Here is a 17161-nt window from a genome sequence, read left to right on the forward strand (position 1 = left end):
CTTACTATACTCCATATACACCTATGACTGTGTGGCCAAATTCCCCTCCAACTCGATTTTCAAAGTTTGCTGATGACACCACCATAGTGGGTCGGATCTCAAACGATGACGAGACAGAGTACAGGAATGAATTAGAGAATCTGGTGAAGTGTTGTGACAATAATCTCTCCCACAATGTCAACAAAACGAAGGAGATTGTCATCAACTTCAGGAAGCGTAGTGGAGAACATGCCCGTCAACATCTCTGGGGGTGAAGTAGAAATGGGAGGGAACTTCACGTTTTTAGGTGTCCAAATCACCAACAACCTGTTCTGGTCCCCCCGTGCTAACACTATAGTTAAGAAAGCCCACCAACACCTCTACTTTCTCAGAAGATTAAGGAAATTTGGCATGTCAGCTATGACTCTGAGCTCCAGGGACCTGGGTTCGATTCCCTGCTTGGGCCATTGTCTGTGTGGAGTTTGCACATTCTCCCTGTGTCTGCGTGGGTTTCCTCTGGGTGCTCCGGTTTCCTCCCACAGTCCAAAGATGTGATGGTTAGGTTGATTGGCCATGCTAAATTGCCCCTTAGTGTCCCAGGATGCGTAGGTTAGAGGGGTTACTGGGGTAAATATGGGGGTTACGGGGATAGGGCCTGGGTGGGATTGCTGTCGGTGTGGACTCGATGGGCTGAATGGCTTCCTTCTGCACTGTAGAGATTCTATGGACTCTCACCAACTTTTAAAGATGCACCATAGAAAGCATTCTTTTGGGTTGCTCCTGCTCTGCCCAAGACTTCAAGAAACTACAAAAGGTTGTGAACGTAGCCCAATCCATCACGTAAACCAGCCTCCCATCCATTGACTCTGTCTACACTTCCCGCTGCCTCGAAAAAGCAGCCCAGCATAATTAATGACCCCACGCACCCAGGACATTCTCTCTTTCACCTTCTTCCATCAGGAAAAAGATACAAAAGTCTGAGATCATATACCAACCGACTCAAGAACAGCTTCTTCCCTGTTCTAGAACCATAGAACCATAGAAAATTACAGCTCAGAAACAGGCCTTTTGGCCCTTCTTGTCTGTGCCGAACCATTTTATGCCTAATCCCACTGACCTGCACTTGGACCATATCCCTCCACACCCCTCTCATCCATGAACCCGTCCAAGTTTTTCTTAAATGTTAAAAGTGACCCCGCATTTACCACTTTATTCGGCAGCTCATTCCACACTCCCACCACTCTCTGCGTGAAGAAGCCCCCCCTAATATTCCCTTTAAACTTTTCTCCTTTCACCCTTAACCCATGCCCTCTGTTTTTTTTCTCCCCTAGCCTCAGCGGAAAAAGCCTGCTCGCATTCACTCTATCTATACCCATCAAAATCTTATACAACTCTATCAAATCTCCCCTCAATCTTCTACGCTCCAGGGAATAAAGTCCCAACCTATTCTGTCAGACTTTTGAATGGATCTACCTTGCATTAAATTGATCTTTCTTTACACTCTAGCTATGACTGTAACACTACATTCTGCACTCTCTCGTTTCCTTCTCTATGCTTTGTCTGTATTGCACGCAAGAAGCAATACTTTTCACTGTATACTAATACATGTGACAATAATAAATCAAATAAGGTAATTTTTAACAGATCTTGAAAAATGAAATAAAAATAAACTGCTTTCCTATTTAAAAACAATTCATTTAACTGCACAGGCCATGATTTGGGGTATGAAAATGTCTCACTTGCATTGTGATGTGTAGAGAAAGAAGAGTCATAATGGCTCAGAGGAGGCTATTCGACCCATTGAGTCCATGCCAGTGTTCTGTAGAGCAATCCATTGAGTTGCATTTCCCACTCTACCCCTAGAGCCCTGCAAATTTATTTCCTGTAAGTGGCCACCCAATTTGCTTTTGAAATTATTACTGTTTCTGCTTTCCCTACCAGCGTAGATGTCTGAATAAAGGACCATGCATCTTGTGTGATCATTAATTCAATGTCAACATTAATCATTAAATGTATTGCCACAGCTTTGTATAAAAATAGCAAACCAAGTACTGGGCTTGATTACCAGAAGGACAGAATTGAAAAATTCGGGGGCATAGTGGTATTGTCGCTGGACTAGTAATCCAGAGTCCAAGATTAATGCTCTGGGGACTTGAGTTCAAATCTCACCATGACAGATGGCGAAATTTGAAGTAAATAAAAATCTGGAATTAAGGTCTAATGATGATCATGAAACCATTGTCAATTGTCATAAAAATCCATCTAGTTCACTTATGTCCTTTAGAGGAGGAAATCTGTTGTCCTTGCCTGGTCTGGCCTACATGTGACTCAGATCCACAGCAATTTTGATGCATTTTGGTAGATTGAACCAGGGCAGGACTTACTCAGTTAATGGTAGGGCGTTGGGGAGAGTTATAGAACAAAGAGATTTGGGGTACAGGTTCATAGCTCCTTGAAAGTGGAGTCACAGGTGGATAGAGTGGTGGAGAAGACATTCGGCATGTTTGGTTTCATTGGTCAGAACACTTGCTCGGTTAGAACATTTACTAGGATGGTACCGGGACTTGATGCTTTGAGAGCTGGATAGACTGGGACTTTTTTTCTCTAGAGCATAGGAGGCTTAGGAGTGATCTTATAGAGGTCTATAAAACAATGAGGGGCATAGATCAGCGAGATAGTAAATATCTTTTCCCAAAGGTAGGGGAGTCGAAAACTAGAGGGCATAGGTTTATGGGTGAGAGGGGAGAGATACAAAAGGGTCCAGAGGGGCAATTTTTTCACGCAGAGGGTGGTGAGTGTCTGGAACAAGCTGCCAGAGGCAGTAGGTACAATTTTGTCTTTTAAAAAGTGTTTAGACAGTTACATGGGTAAGATGGGTATGGAGGGATATGGGCCAAACGTGGGCAATTGGGACCAGCTTAGGGGTTAAAAAAAAGGGGGCGGCATGGACAAGTTGGGCCAAAGGGCCTGTTTTCATGCTGTAAACCTCTATAATTCTATGACAATTTGGCCAACTCCTGCCCCTATTTTCTACATTTCAAAATGTAAGAACTGAGAATAATATCAATGATGTATAGGAAAATATCATTGATTTACCCAATCTAGTTATCCCAATATTGTGGATGAATAAAAGAAAAGTTGAATATAAAAAAGCTAAATGCACACAAAGTACTTTGACATTGAAGGAGTAGAGAACAAAAGAATTTAGGAAAGTTGACCACGCACAGGTAATGATGGAAAAATTATCTAAGTATTGAATATCCACTTGACCTCGTAATTTTATCTTCATTTGAAAAAAGACACTTCACTGGAGGACGAGTTTAAAAAGATTAATTAATACAATTTGGATAGGACAAACTAGCAAGACTCCAGGTCTGGATGGTATGCAGCCGCATTCTTAAGGAAACAAGGAAGGAGGGAGCAGAGGCACTTATGTACATATGAAAGTTCCATAAAAGAGCAGGGCTTGACAGAGGACTGGCAGGCAACTAATGTTTTTATGTACAAGATAAAACAAAATCTTGGAATTGTTATTTGTATATTGTTTGGATATTTAACTGTTTTCATGTGGTGACATTAATTGAGGGAGGGTTTGTAAAGCAGGCTGCAGGAAAGACAAGTGTCTGAGGGCCATATAGTGAATGCTACTGACTTAGGCATATGCAAAATAAACTAAACTAGTACAAGGAAGAAAAAGGACAAAGATATGCTAAAGAGGCAGAGATGAAGTCGATGGAATGGAAGGTGCCTCATGGATTATGAACACCAGCAAAGACCAGTTGGGTGCTTCTGTGGTGTATATTTTATGTAACCTTGGGTTTAAAGTAACCTGATACAAATCTTTAATTTGTTTCAGATTGAGATTGTAATGAAACTTACCCAGGGACCTGGTTAAATTCCTCCATTAACAGGTACTCCATCTCACGAACAAAATGTTTGCTCCTGGCAGAATTCTTTTCAGGTTCAGGATTAGCAGGACCCTCTTGAACCCGAGCACCTTTTGGATCTGCTATACTGAAAAAAATGCAAGATAATTGACAGTGCTAAATTATATATCGTGGTGGACTATGCAAAGGTCCATAGACCTCATGCAGGAATTTCTGGCCTTGGGGCAAACACGGCCGGAAAAATCCCACCCTTTGATGCCAAGATTTATGCCAAAGGTACCAATTTGCAAAGGCTTCTTATACTTAAGCTAAATTGACGTCTTTAAATTAGAATTTAAAAGCCATCAAATCATAGAAAATTTAAGCTCACAAATAGAGTACCTTTTAATGACTCAGGATGAACAAGTGTTCTCAATGCAGGTGCCAAGAGAAACACTTCTGTTATAGAATCTCATTTGAGCTATAAAGAGCTTGATGTCATGCACAGACCTCAGAACACAGATTGCTGCATGGAGGTAGGTCCTGTCCTCTACAGTGGAAGGCAGTAAGTTGCAGGTAGAGGAAATAAAGGAAACATATTACAGTACCATTTCTTGACCACTCAAAAAAAATTATATTTACAAATGTTATCTACTTTCCTGGTAGTTTCCTTCAGGCATGCTTCTCATGACCTATCTCTGTTCCGTGTGAAAAGTACATTTGTGCTTTTCCTCAGCTGTATGCAAGTACTGTCCTCTGCAAGTGTTCAAATCAGCAAACTTACACAAAGTATTTAGAGGCCAATGCAAATGCTTACTAGAATGCTGATAGACTATTAATCAAATAGCTCAGGATATCATGGTTTGACCAAGGCCGTATTTATAAGCCTCCCACACAGTTACTCTTCTTCAAAAAGTAATTACAATGCAGTGCCAAGAAGGTGGAAATGGAATTTTCAGAAAATTAGGAAATAGATTGGATTGAGCCCGAGGGTAACAACTGTGGCTTGTAGGAAAGATTCTATTTATAATCGAGCTTGTGATAACCTCAAGACACTGCAAAGCACTACACAGTTAATTAATTAAGTATATTTTATGCATAGTCACCATTGCAAATTTATGGAAACATCAGGACAAGTTTAAAAATGCACAGCTAGATCAAATAAAAAGCAGTGACAAAATAATCTGTTTCAGTGATGTTGACTGAGGGGGATGTGTTCAGTAGAAGTCCCCAGCTCTTCTTCAAATAATGCCATGGAATCTTCTAAATTCACCCAAGATGACAGATAGGGTTCTATTTAAAATTTCAAGCAAAAGACTAATTAGTCCTCTGGCAATGGTGATCTTTTAAGGTGTGGATCCTGGGAAACTTGGGTTATGGTGGTGTTAAGGTTCTAGACCAGAACATGTGTGCCACTTTTAAATGTTGTCTAGTCAACTCACCGGCCTTAGTTAATCTCTCACTAAAGTTTGACACACAGTCCAATATTGTCGTCTCAGAACACTGAGTCACCAATATCTCCTTGATCAATTTAGGGGGTCTTCTTACTTCATGACCAAAAATCAATTAGAATTGACTGAATTTAGTTGATTATTAGGTGCATCCCTAATTGCAAAGAGTACAAATGGAATTCCCATATCCCAATTCCTTGGACAATCCTGACTATAAGCCCTCAACATGATCTTTAAAGTTTAATGCCACCATTCTAAAGCTCCCTGTGATTCTGGATGGTACACAATTGATTTAAATTGCTTTACTCCTAAGCTATCCATAACTTCCCTGAATAACTTTTACATAAAATTAGATCCCTGATCGGATTGGATTTCTGTGGTCAGTCCATATCTGGTTTTAAAAAAAGTTGAAGTAACTCCTCTACATTCCTCTTAGCTGTAATATTACATAATGGAATGGCCTCCGGAAATCCAGTAGATGCATCCATTATAGTCAACAAATACCCATTTCCACTTTTTGTTTTAGGCAGGGGTCCCACACAATCAGTTAAGACCCTCATAAAAGATTTCTCAAATGCCAGAAATGGTAGTAAAGGTGCTGCGCTTGTATTACTGCTTGAGGTTTTCCTATTACCTGACATGTGTGACATGTATGACAAAAGTCAACCACATCCTTACGCAGTTAAGGCCAATAATTGTTTTTGTATTTTCACTCAAGTTTTCTTCACTCCTAAATGACCTCCTACTGGAACCTCATTTGCGACCTGCAAAACCACCTTTCTATAATCCACTGCTAATATAACTTGACGAACTTCTGACCATTTTTCATCCACTGGTAAAGGTCTCCATTTCCTCATTAAGACGGTGGGTGGGATTCTCCGGCCACCCTCACCCCAAAACCAGAGAATCCCATCAGAGGTCAATGGACCTTTGCGTGGTTCGCCTCCTGCCCGCTATGATTCCCGTGGCGGGTGGAACAGGAGAATTCCCATTATTTCTAATGTAGTAACACTCCAGTATACACTCAGATTCTCCTTCTGTGTATGCTTTCTGATACAACTGCTTTATCTCTGCGTCTTTTTTTTCTAATTATGCCAACTTTCCTGAACTAAAGATATTCACTTCATCCTCCGCCATTTCTCATTCTTTATCAACCACCTGCTCAAAGATTGTTTTGGATAACTGAACCTCAGCATTCTTATATGTATTCCTTGATTTCTCCTGCTCCGGTCTCACCCTGTGGCTGTGTGATCTTGTTACCACACAATCAGGAAACCTGAGGATATGCTTCCTGCAACACCTCAGTTGTTTGATTTTCCACTGGCTTTTCAACAACTGTTGGCATCACTCCCATCTGTGATCCAGTTATATCATTACTCAGGATAAACTGTACCCCTGAAAGTAGTAATTTCTCTAATATTCATACCAGTACTTCACTTTGCACTGGACCCTCCAACCTGACATAACAGAACACTACTCCCTTCCTCACTAATTCTATACATTACCATTGTTTCTGGCAATACACCTTCCAAACTATATGTCTCCTCATCTCTCACCATTAAAGATTGGCTTGCTCCTGTATCCCTTAAGATTTTAACCTCTTTATCTACTCCAACTTGTACCCACACAAATAAAATCTTTAAAAATCTGACACTTGCTTATCAACCATCCTCTGAACAACCTGTATATTTTGCACCTCTTCAGTTTCAGTCATGGTTTCTTTTGCCAATTTAACAAACCCCACTTGCTTATCCGGTTTTACCATGTCTGTCTTTCCAGTTTTCCCAAGCCACCAACACTGCGACTTTGTGCATCCAACTTTATTACAATGAAAACATTTAAGGTTTCTTCTCTATCTTCCATAATCGTACCTTTCCTTTTTAACCTGAGGCAAACTGTCCTTACTATCTTCAATGAGGCCTCCTTTTCCTTGACCACCTGCAGATTTCTCTTTTCCCCAGTTTCTATCCTTCACAAATTGAAACTGATATCAAAAAACAAACCTTGATTCACAAATTAATTCGAAATCATTGGCCATATCTTAAGGCATAAGGCAGCAAATTAGAGGAGTAAATTGGAAAGAGGTATTCTCGGGGAAATCTACTGAAGAGAGGTGGCAGTTTTTCAAGGAATGTCTGTCTAGGGTTCTACAGGACAATGTTCCGAGCAGACAGGGAGGAGTTGGTAGGTTAAAGGAACCGTGGTACACAAAAACTGTGCAGAACCTAGTCGAGAAGAAAAGGAAAGCGTACAAAAGGTTCAGAGAGCTTGGCGAAGATAGGGATCTAGATGAGTATACGGCTTGTAGGAAAGGACTAAAGAAGGAAATTAGGAGAGCCAGAAGGGGTCACGAGAAGGCCTTGGCAAGTAGAATTAAGGAAAACCCTAAGGGTCCTATGAGGAAAAGTTGAGGGAGCTAGGGCTGTTCTCTCTGGAGCGGAGGAGGCTGAGGGGAGACTTAATAGAGGTTTATAAAATGATGAAGGGGATAGATAGAGTGAACGTTCAAAGACTATTTCCTCGGGTGGATGGAGCTATTACAAGGGGGCATAACTATAGGGTTCGTGGTGGGAGATACAGGAAGGATACCAGAGGTAGGTTCTTTACGCAGAGAGTGGTTGGGGTGTGGAATGGACTGCCTGCAGTGATAGTGGAGTCAGACACTTTAGGAACATTTAAGCGGTTATTGGATAGGCACATGGAGCACACCAGGATGATAGGGAGTGGGATAGCTTGATCTTGGTTTCAGATAAAGCTCGGCACAACATCGTGGGCCGAAGGGCCTGTTCTGTGCTGTACTGTTCTATGTCTATGTTCTATAAATATGTGAAGAGTAAAAGGATGAGACGTGAAGGAATAGGGCCTATAAAAGGTGAAGGCGGGAAAATCAGTACAGAACCAGTAGAAATGGCAGAGGTGCTTAATGAGTATTTTGCCTCGGTTTTCACAGAGGAGAAGGACATGGGTGGATGTACTGTGGGCTTGCGGTGGACTGAAAAGATCGAGTATGTGGACTTTAACAAAGAGGTTGTGCTGGAATCTTTGAATGGCATCAAGAGAGATAAGTCGCCAGGTTCGGATGGGATGTACCCCAGGTTACTGTGGGAGGCGAGGGGAGAGATTGCAGAACCTCTGGCGATGATCTTTGCGTCGTCGATGGAGACGGGAGAGGTGCCGGAGGATTGCGGATGTGGTTCCTATTTTCAAGAAGGGGAATAGGGATAGCCCAGGAAATTACCGACCGGTGAGTCTAACCTCAGTGGTTGGTAAGCTGATGGAGAAGATCCTGAGGGACAAGATTTATGAGCATTTAGAGAGGTTTAGTATGCTCAAGAATACTCAGCATGGCTTTGTCAAAGGCAGATCGTGCCTTATGAGCCTGGTGGAGTTCTTCGAAAATGTGACTAAACACATTGACGAAGGGAAAGCAGTAGACGTGGTTTATATGGATTTTAGCAAGGCGTTCGATAAGGTCCCCCATGCAAGGCTTCTCGAAAAAGTGAGAGGGCATGGGATCCAAGGGGCTGCTGCCCTGTGGATCCAGAACTGGCTTGCCCAAAGGAGGCAGAGAGTGGGTATAGATGGGTCTTTTTCTAATTGGAGGTCGGTCACCAGTGGTGTGCCCCAGGGATCTGTTCTGGGACCCTTGCTGTTTGTCATTTTCATAAATGACCTGGATGAGGAAGTGGAGGGATGGGTTGGTAAGTTTGCCGACGACACGAAGGTTGGTGGGGTTGTGGATAGTCTGGAGGGATGTCAGAAGTTACAGAGGGACATAGATAGGATGCAAGACTGGGCGGAGAAGTGGCAGATGGACTTCAACCCAGATAAATGCATCGTGGTCCATTTTGGCAGGTCAAGTGGGATGAAGGAGTACAATATAAAGGGAAAGACTCTTAGTACTGTAGAGGATCAGAAGGACCTTGGGGTCCGGGTCCATAGGACTCTAAAATCGGCCCCGCAGGTGGAGGAGGTGGTTAAGAAGGCGTATGGTGTGCTGGCCTTTATCAATCGAGGGATTGAGTTTAGGAGTCCGGGGATAATGATGCAGCTATATAAGACCCTTGTCAGACCCCACTTGGAGTACTGTGCTCAGTTCTGGTCGCCTCATTACAGGAAGGATGTGGAAAAGATTGAAAGGGTGCAGAGGAGATTTACAAGGATGTTGCCTGGATTGAGTGGCATGCCTTATGAGGATAGGCTGAGGGAGCTCGGTCTTTTCTCCTTGGAGAGACGTAGGATGAGAGGAGACCTAATAGAGGTATATAAGGTGTTGAGAGGCATAGATCGGGTGGACTCTCAGAGGCTTTTTCCCAGGGTGGAAATGGCTGCTACGAGAGGACACAGGTTTAAGGTGCTGGGGGGTAGGTACAGGGGAAATGTTAGGGGGAAGTTTTTCACACAGAGGGTGGTGGGCGAGTGGAATCAGCTGCTGTCAGTGGTGGTGGAGGCAAACTCAATAGGGTCTTTTAAGAGACTCCTGGATGAGTACATGGGACTTAATAGGATGGAGGGTTACAGGTAGGCCTAAAAGGTAGGGATATGTTCGGCACAACTTGTGGGGCCAAAGGGCCTGTTTTGTGCTGTAGTTTTCTATGTTTCTATCTGCTACCAGTCTCACAGTTTGAACCCTTTGCTTTTCCATGAGTTCTCACTATGCAGAAACTGAATTTTTAAATTCCTCGAAAATAACAGTTTCTCTAAGAGTGTCATATGTCTGGTCTATTTTCAATGCTCATAGCCACCTCTCAAAATTACTTTGCTTGATTCTTTCAAATTCTATATGCATCTGACTTGGTTCTTCCCTTAGATTCTGAACTTTTGTCCATAGGCTTCTGGCACTAGTTCATATGCACTTAAGATGGCTTTCCTCACTTCATCATAATCCCTAGATGCCTCCTCTGATAGTTATACAAACACTTCACTAGCTCTACCTACCAACTTTGTCTGAACCAACAATACTCAAATAGTCTATGGCCATTTTAATTGTTTAGCTACTTTCTCAAATGAATTCCCCATTATAGTAGTATCACCAGAGAAATAGAAGCAATTCAGAAGGCGGCTGATCACCATGTTCTCAGATGATCAGTGCATCCGTGTGAGCATTGCGCATATCACACACACCAAGTTGGAAAGAGGAAAAAAATTGCAAATCAAGAATTTGTGGTAAGATTGGCCTCAGAATAATTGAGAAAAACATGAGGGAAAAAGTGAATTCCATAGTTTTGAGACGTGTAAAAATTAGAACTGGGGACGATGTAATGAAGCTTGATTTCAACTGTAAAAAGGAAAAACATTTAAGATGGCGTGATTTGGAACCCAAGGAAACAGTCAACAAAGCAATTGATATTTGAAAAGATGTTTAAATGTCCAAGCAAGCAGGGCCTGGTTGTTAAAAATAAAACCATATTCAAATATTCCCTAGTTTCGGTCAGCTTCACCTACCTGGTTTGAGCAGCTTTGTTGGGCAGATGAGCTGGAATATTTGCGAGTAAATGGTGCGCTACTTCAGAATTTTTCTGGACGGCCTTTCGCAGATCCTACAAATAAATCATCGGAAGTCAAAATTAAACTTAAAATTTTTTTGACAAATTAGTACTGATTTTTGGCTATTGAGCACATCCAAACCGTCACACAAATGCAATAGTAGAATATTTAGCAACAATTTCATGAGATAAATTATAACAAATAAATGTTATACTACTAGCTTGGCAAATAAAAATTTCACTTATCTGAGCATTAATTGATTGATTAATGCCAGACAACATATTTATGACTGCTAGGAATTTCATGCAAATAGAATCATACAGTGCAGAAAAAGCCCTTCGGCCTGTCGAGTCTGCACTGACCTGTGAGGAGCACCTGACCTCCCACTTAATCCCATTTACCAGTACTTGGCACATAGCCTTTAATATTATGATGTGCCAAGTGCTCATCCAGGTACTTTTTAAAAGCTTGAGGTAACTCACCTCTACCACCCTCCCTGGCAGCGCATTCCAGACCATCTGACTAAAAATGTCTTTTCTCACGTCCCCTAAACCTCCTGCCATAGAACCATAGAAAATTACAGCTCAGAAACAGGCCTTTTGGCCCTTCTTGTCTATGCCTAGTTTTTGCCTAGTCCCCTGACCTGCACCTGGACCATATCCCTCCACACCCCTCTCATCCATGAACCCGTCCAAGTTTTTCTTAAATGTTAAAAGTGTTAAAAATGTTAAAAGCATTTACCACTTTATCCAGCAGCTCATTCCACACTCCCACCACTCTCTGCGTGAAGAAGCCCCCGCTAATATTCCCTTTAAACTTTTCTCCTTTCACCCTTAACCCATGCCCTCTGGTTTTTTTCTCCCCTAGCCTCAGTGGAAAAAGCCTGCTTGTATTCACTCTATCTATACCCATCATAATTTTATACACCTCTATCAAATCTCCCCTCATTCTTCTACGCTCCAGGGAATAAAGTCCCAACCTATTCAATCTCTCTCTGTAACTCAGCTTCTCAAGTCCCGGCAACATCCTTGTGAACCTTCTCTGCACTCTTTCAACCTTATTTACATCCTTCCTGTAACTAGGTGACCAAAACTGTACACAATACTCCAAATTCGGCCTCACCAATGCCTTATATAACCTTACCATAACACTCCAACTTTTATACTCGATACTCCGATTTATAAAGGCCAATGTATCAAAGGCACTCTTTACAACCCTATCCACCTGTGACGTCACTTTTAGGGAATTCTGTACCTGTATTCCCAGATCCCTCTGTTCAACTGCACTCTTCAGAGTCCTACCATTTACCCTGTACGTTCTACTTTGGTTTGTCCTTCCAAAGTGCAATATCTCACACTTATCTGCGTGAAATTCCATTTGCCATTTTTCAGCCCATTTTTCTAGTTGGTCCTCTGCAAGCTTTGGAAACCTTCCTCACTGTCCACTACACCTCCAATCTTTGTATCATCAGCAAATTTGCTGATCCAATTTATCACATTATCATCCAGATCATTGATATAGACGACAAACAACAATGGACCGATCCCTGCGGCACACCACTAGTCACAGGCCTCCACTCAGAGAAGCAATCCTCCACAACCACTCTGACTTCTTCCATTGAGCCAATGTCTAATCCAATTTACTACCTCCCCATGTATACCCAGCGACTGAACCTTCCTAACTAACCTCCCATGAGGGACCTTGTCAAAGGCCTTGCTGAAATCCAGGTAGACAACATCCACCGCCTTCCCTTCATCCACTTTCCTGGTAACCTCCTCAAAAAATTCTAATAGATTGGTCAAACATGACCTACCACTCACAAAGCCATGTTGACCCTCCCTAATAAGTCCCTGTCTATCCAAATATTTGTAGATCCTATCCCTTATCACACCTTCCAATAACTTGCCCACCACCGACGTCAAACTTGCTGGCCTATAATTTCCCGGATTTCTTTTGGAACCTTTTTTAAACAATGGAACAACATGAGCCACCCTCCAATCATCCAGTACCTCCCCTGTGAATACTGACATTTTAAATATGTCTGCCAGGACCCCTGCAAGTTCAACACTAGCTTCCCTCAAGGTCCGTGGGAATACCCTGTCCGGTCCTGGGGATTTATCCACTCTGATTTGCCTCAAGACAGCAAGCACCTCCTCCCCTTTAATCTGTAAAGGTTCCATGACCTCCCTACCTGTTTGCCCTATTTCCGTAGACTCCATGCCCGTTTCCTCAGTAAATACGGATGCAAAAGAACCATTTAGTATCTCCCCCATCTCTTTTGGTTCTATACACAGTCTACCACTCTGGTCTTCAAGAGGACCAATTTTATCCCTCACTATCCTTTTGCTCCCAACATACCTATAGAAGCTCTTTGAATTTTCCTTCACTCTGTCTGCCAAAGCAACCTCATGTCGTCTTTTAGCCCTCCTGATTTCCCTCTTAAGTAGCTTCTTGCACTTTTTATACTCCTCGAGCATCTGATTTGTTCCTTGCTGCCTGTACATTTCATACAACTCTCTCTTCCTCTTAATCAGTGTTACAATCTCCCTCGAGAACCAAGGTTCCTTATTCCTATTTACTTTGCCTTTAATCCTGACAGGAACATACAAACTCTGCACTCTCAAAATTTCTCCTTTGAAGGCCTCCCACTTTCCATTGACATCCTTACCAGAGAACAGCCTGTGCCAATACACACTTCCCAGATCCTTTCTCATTTCATCAAATTTGGCCTTTTTCCAGTTCAGAACTTCAACCCGAGGACCAGATCTATCCTTATCCATGATCAGGTTGAAACTAATGGCATTATGATCACTGGATCCAAAGTGTTCCCTCACACTCACATCCATCACAATCTCATTAGTGACAGACAGCATGGTTTTGTAAGAGGGAGGTCGTGCCTTACAAATTTGGTGAAGTTTTTTGAGGAAGTGACAAAAACGGTTGCTGAAGGAAGGGCCGTGGATGTCGTCTATATGGATTTCAGTAAGGCATTTGACAAAGTCCCACATGGCAGGTTGGTTAAGAAGGTTAAGGCTCATGGGATACAAGGAGAAGTGGCTAGATGGGTGGAGAACTGGCTTGGCCATAGGAGACAGAGGGTAGTGGTCGAAGGGTCTTTTTCCGGCTGGAGGTCTGTGACCAGTGGTGTTCCGCAGGGCTCTGTACTGGGACCTCTGCTATTTGTGATATATATAAATGATTTGGAAGAAGGTGTAACTGGTGTAATCAGCAAGTTTGCGGATGACACGAAGATGGCTGGACTTGCGGATAGCGAAGAGCATTGTCGGGCAATACAGCAGGATATAGATAGGCTGGAAAATTGGGCGGAGAGGTGGCAGATGGAGTTTAATCCGGATAAATGCGAAGTGATGCATTTTGGAAGAAATAATGTAGGGAGGAGTTATACAATAAATGGCAGAGTCATCAGGAGTATAGAAACACAGAGGGACCTAGGTGTGCAAGTCCACAAATCCTTGAAGGTGGCAACACAGGTGGAGAAGGTGGTGAAGAAGGCATATGGTATGCTTGCCTTTATAGGATGTGGTATAGAGTATAAAAGCTGGAGTCTGATGATGCAGCTGTATAGAACACTGGTTAGGCCACATTTGGAGTACTGCGTCCAGTTCTGGTCGCCGCACTACCAGAAGGACGTGGAGGCATTAGAGAGAGTGCAGAGAAGGTTTACCAGGATGTTGCCTGGTATGGAGGGTCTTAGCTATGAGGAGAGATTGGGTAAACTGGGGTTGTTCTCCTTGGAAAGATGGAGAATGAGGGGAGATCTAATAGAGGTGTACAAGATTATGAAGGGTATAGATAGGGTGAACAGTGGGAAGCTTTTTCCCAGGTTGGAGGTGACGATCACGAGGGGTCACGGGCTCAAGGTGAGAGGGGCGAAGTATAACTCAGATATCAGAGGGACATTTTTTTACACAGAGGGTGGTGGGGGCCTGGAATGCGCTGCCAAGTAGGGTGGTGGAGGCAGGCACGCTGACATCGTTTAAGACTTACCTGGATAGTCACATGAGCAGCCTGGGAATGGAGGGATACAAACGATTGGTCTAGTTGGACCAATGAGCGGCACAGGCTTGGAGGGCCGAAGGGCCTGTTTCCTGTGCTGTACTGTACTGTTCTTTGTTCATCACCTGCCCTAACTCATTTCCCAATAGGAGATCCAATATCGCATCCTCTCTCGTTGGCACCTCTATATACTGATGTAGAAAATCTTCCTGAACACATTTTACAAACTCTACCCCGTCTAAACCTTTAACAGTAAACCCTAAACTTGTATACCCTCGTGACTAACCCTTCAACTAAGGGGAACAGATATTCTTTATCCTCTCTGTCCATGCCCCTCATAATCCTGTCCACCTTGATCAGGTTGTCCCTTAGTCTTCCCTGCTCCAACGAAAACAACCCAAACCCACCCAACCTCTCTTCCCAACTTAAATGTTTCATACCAGGCAGCATCCTATGTACTCACTAGAGGTTTGAAGGACGAGAGGAGCTTGGATTGAAACGTATAAAATTCTAACAGGACTGGACAGACTAGATGCAGAGAGGATGTTTTCGCTGGTTGGGGACACAATCTCAGGGATATGGGTTGGTCCATTTAGTACAGATGAGGCAAACATTCTTCACTCAAAAGATATTGAACCAGTGGAATGCTCTACCACAGAAGGCTGTGGAGGCCAAGTTATTGAATGTAGTCAAAAAAGAAAGATAATATTTTAGATTTTAATGGCATCAAGGGGGATGGGGAGTAAGGCATTGATATCGAGGATCAGCCATGACCATGGGCTGGATCTTCCCACCTCAGCCGCGGTTGGGATTCTCTGGTCCCGCTGCTGTGAATGATGATTTGGCTGAGAGCCAAGTTCCCCGTTCTTGCTGGCAGCAATGGTGGGGCATGCGAGACCAGAGAGTTCCATCCGATGTTGAATGGTGGAGCAGGTTCAAAGGGCTGAATGGTCTACATTTGCTCCCAATTTATATCAGTAGCTACTTCGTAATTCTATGTTGAATCACTTATCCCTTGATGTGGACAGAAGTTCTCAAATTTGACAGATTATCTCAATTTAGCAGCATATAGAGGCAAATGCTATTTAAACCTGGGGTTGTAGTTATTATTAACGACTTACAATGAAACACGGGAATTCCTCTGATCATTCGGTATGTGCATCATAGGTTGTGCCTTTGACTCAATCCCTGGTCTTTGCCAAGTTTCCTAATCTTTGCCCGGGTGTTCAAACTATGGTTGTAATTCCTCTGGGTTAAAGAGGAGGAAAAGGCTAGAATTCATTCTCTTGTTTGCTATCCAATTCCTTTCTGAAAAATGCAATAGGGCAGAACAGGAATCGCTTTGGCTGTGATTACTTCTATGACTGAATAATCCAGTAATAACAGCATCAAAATAAACATGAATAAGTGTAGTTACTGAATTTTTCATTCAGTTTGTGGATGGCCCGACTAAAGAGAGCAAAACTTTACCTCCTCTTGGGAAATAAGGAAGGGCAGGTGATAGAAGTGTTAGTAAGGGATCACTTTGGGAACAGTGACCATAATTCCATTAGTTTTAAGATAGCTATGGAGAATGATAGGTCTGGCACAAAAGTTAAAATTCTAAATTGGGGCAAGGCCAATTTTGATGGTATTAGACAGGAACTTTCAAAAGTTGATTGGGGAGTCTGTTGACAGGCAAAGGGACGGCTGGTAAGTGGGAGGCTTTCAAAAGTGTGCTAATCAGGGTTCAGGGTAAGCACATTCCTCTTAGAGTGAAGGGCAAGGCTGGTAGGGAACCCTGAGTGACTCGGGATATTGAGGGCCTGGTCAAGAAGAAGCAGGAGGCATATGACATGCATAGGCAACTGGGATCAAGTGGATCCCTTGAAGAGTATAGAGGGTGTCGGAGTAGAGTTGAGAGAGAAATCAGGATGGCAAAAAGGGACATGGGATTCCTTTGGCAGATAAGGCAAAGGAGAATCTAAAATGGGTCTACAAATACATAAAGGCAAAAGAGTAACTAGGGAGAACTGGGTGTGAAAGTCCATAGATCCTTAAAGGTGGCAGCACAGGTGGAAAAAGTGGTGAAGAAGGCATATGGCATGCTTGCCTTTATTGGTCGGGGTATAGAGTATAAAAGTTGGCATATGATGTTGCAGTTATATAGAACATTGGTTAGGCCATATTTGGAATACTGCGTCCAGTTCTGGTCGCCACACTACCAGAAGGACGTGGAGGCTTTGGAGAGAGTGCAGAAAAGGTTTACCAGGGATGTTGCCTGGTATGAAGGGTATTAGCTATGAAGGTGAGATTGAGTAAACTAGGGTTGTTCTCCCTGGAAAGACGGAGGTTGAGGAGCGATCTAATAGAAGTTTATAA

The 17161-nt window shown here is 42.9% G+C and overlaps 1 protein-coding gene across 4 annotated transcripts in view; it reads right to left on the reverse strand.

Annotated features, from left to right (window-relative positions):
* ska1 (spindle and kinetochore associated complex subunit 1) overlaps nucleotides 1–17161 on the reverse strand; it is a 66500-nt gene that overhangs the window by 37444 nt on the left and 11895 nt on the right. For all 4 annotated transcript variants that reach the window (XM_078227564.1, XM_078227636.1, XM_078227490.1 and 1 more), the window contains 2 exons: nucleotides 10742–10836; nucleotides 3859–3993 (listed from right to left, as the gene is read on the reverse strand). In XM_078227564.1, the coding sequence (XP_078083690.1) occupies nucleotides 3859–3993; nucleotides 10742–10836 (230 nt within the window). The remainder of the gene's footprint in view (nucleotides 1–3858; nucleotides 3994–10741; nucleotides 10837–17161) is intronic.

Source organism: Mustelus asterias, chromosome 1 (genome assembly GCF_964213995.1).
Source record: "Mustelus asterias chromosome 1, sMusAst1.hap1.1, whole genome shotgun sequence".
Classification (NCBI taxonomy): domain Eukaryota; kingdom Metazoa; phylum Chordata; class Chondrichthyes; order Carcharhiniformes; family Triakidae; genus Mustelus; species Mustelus asterias.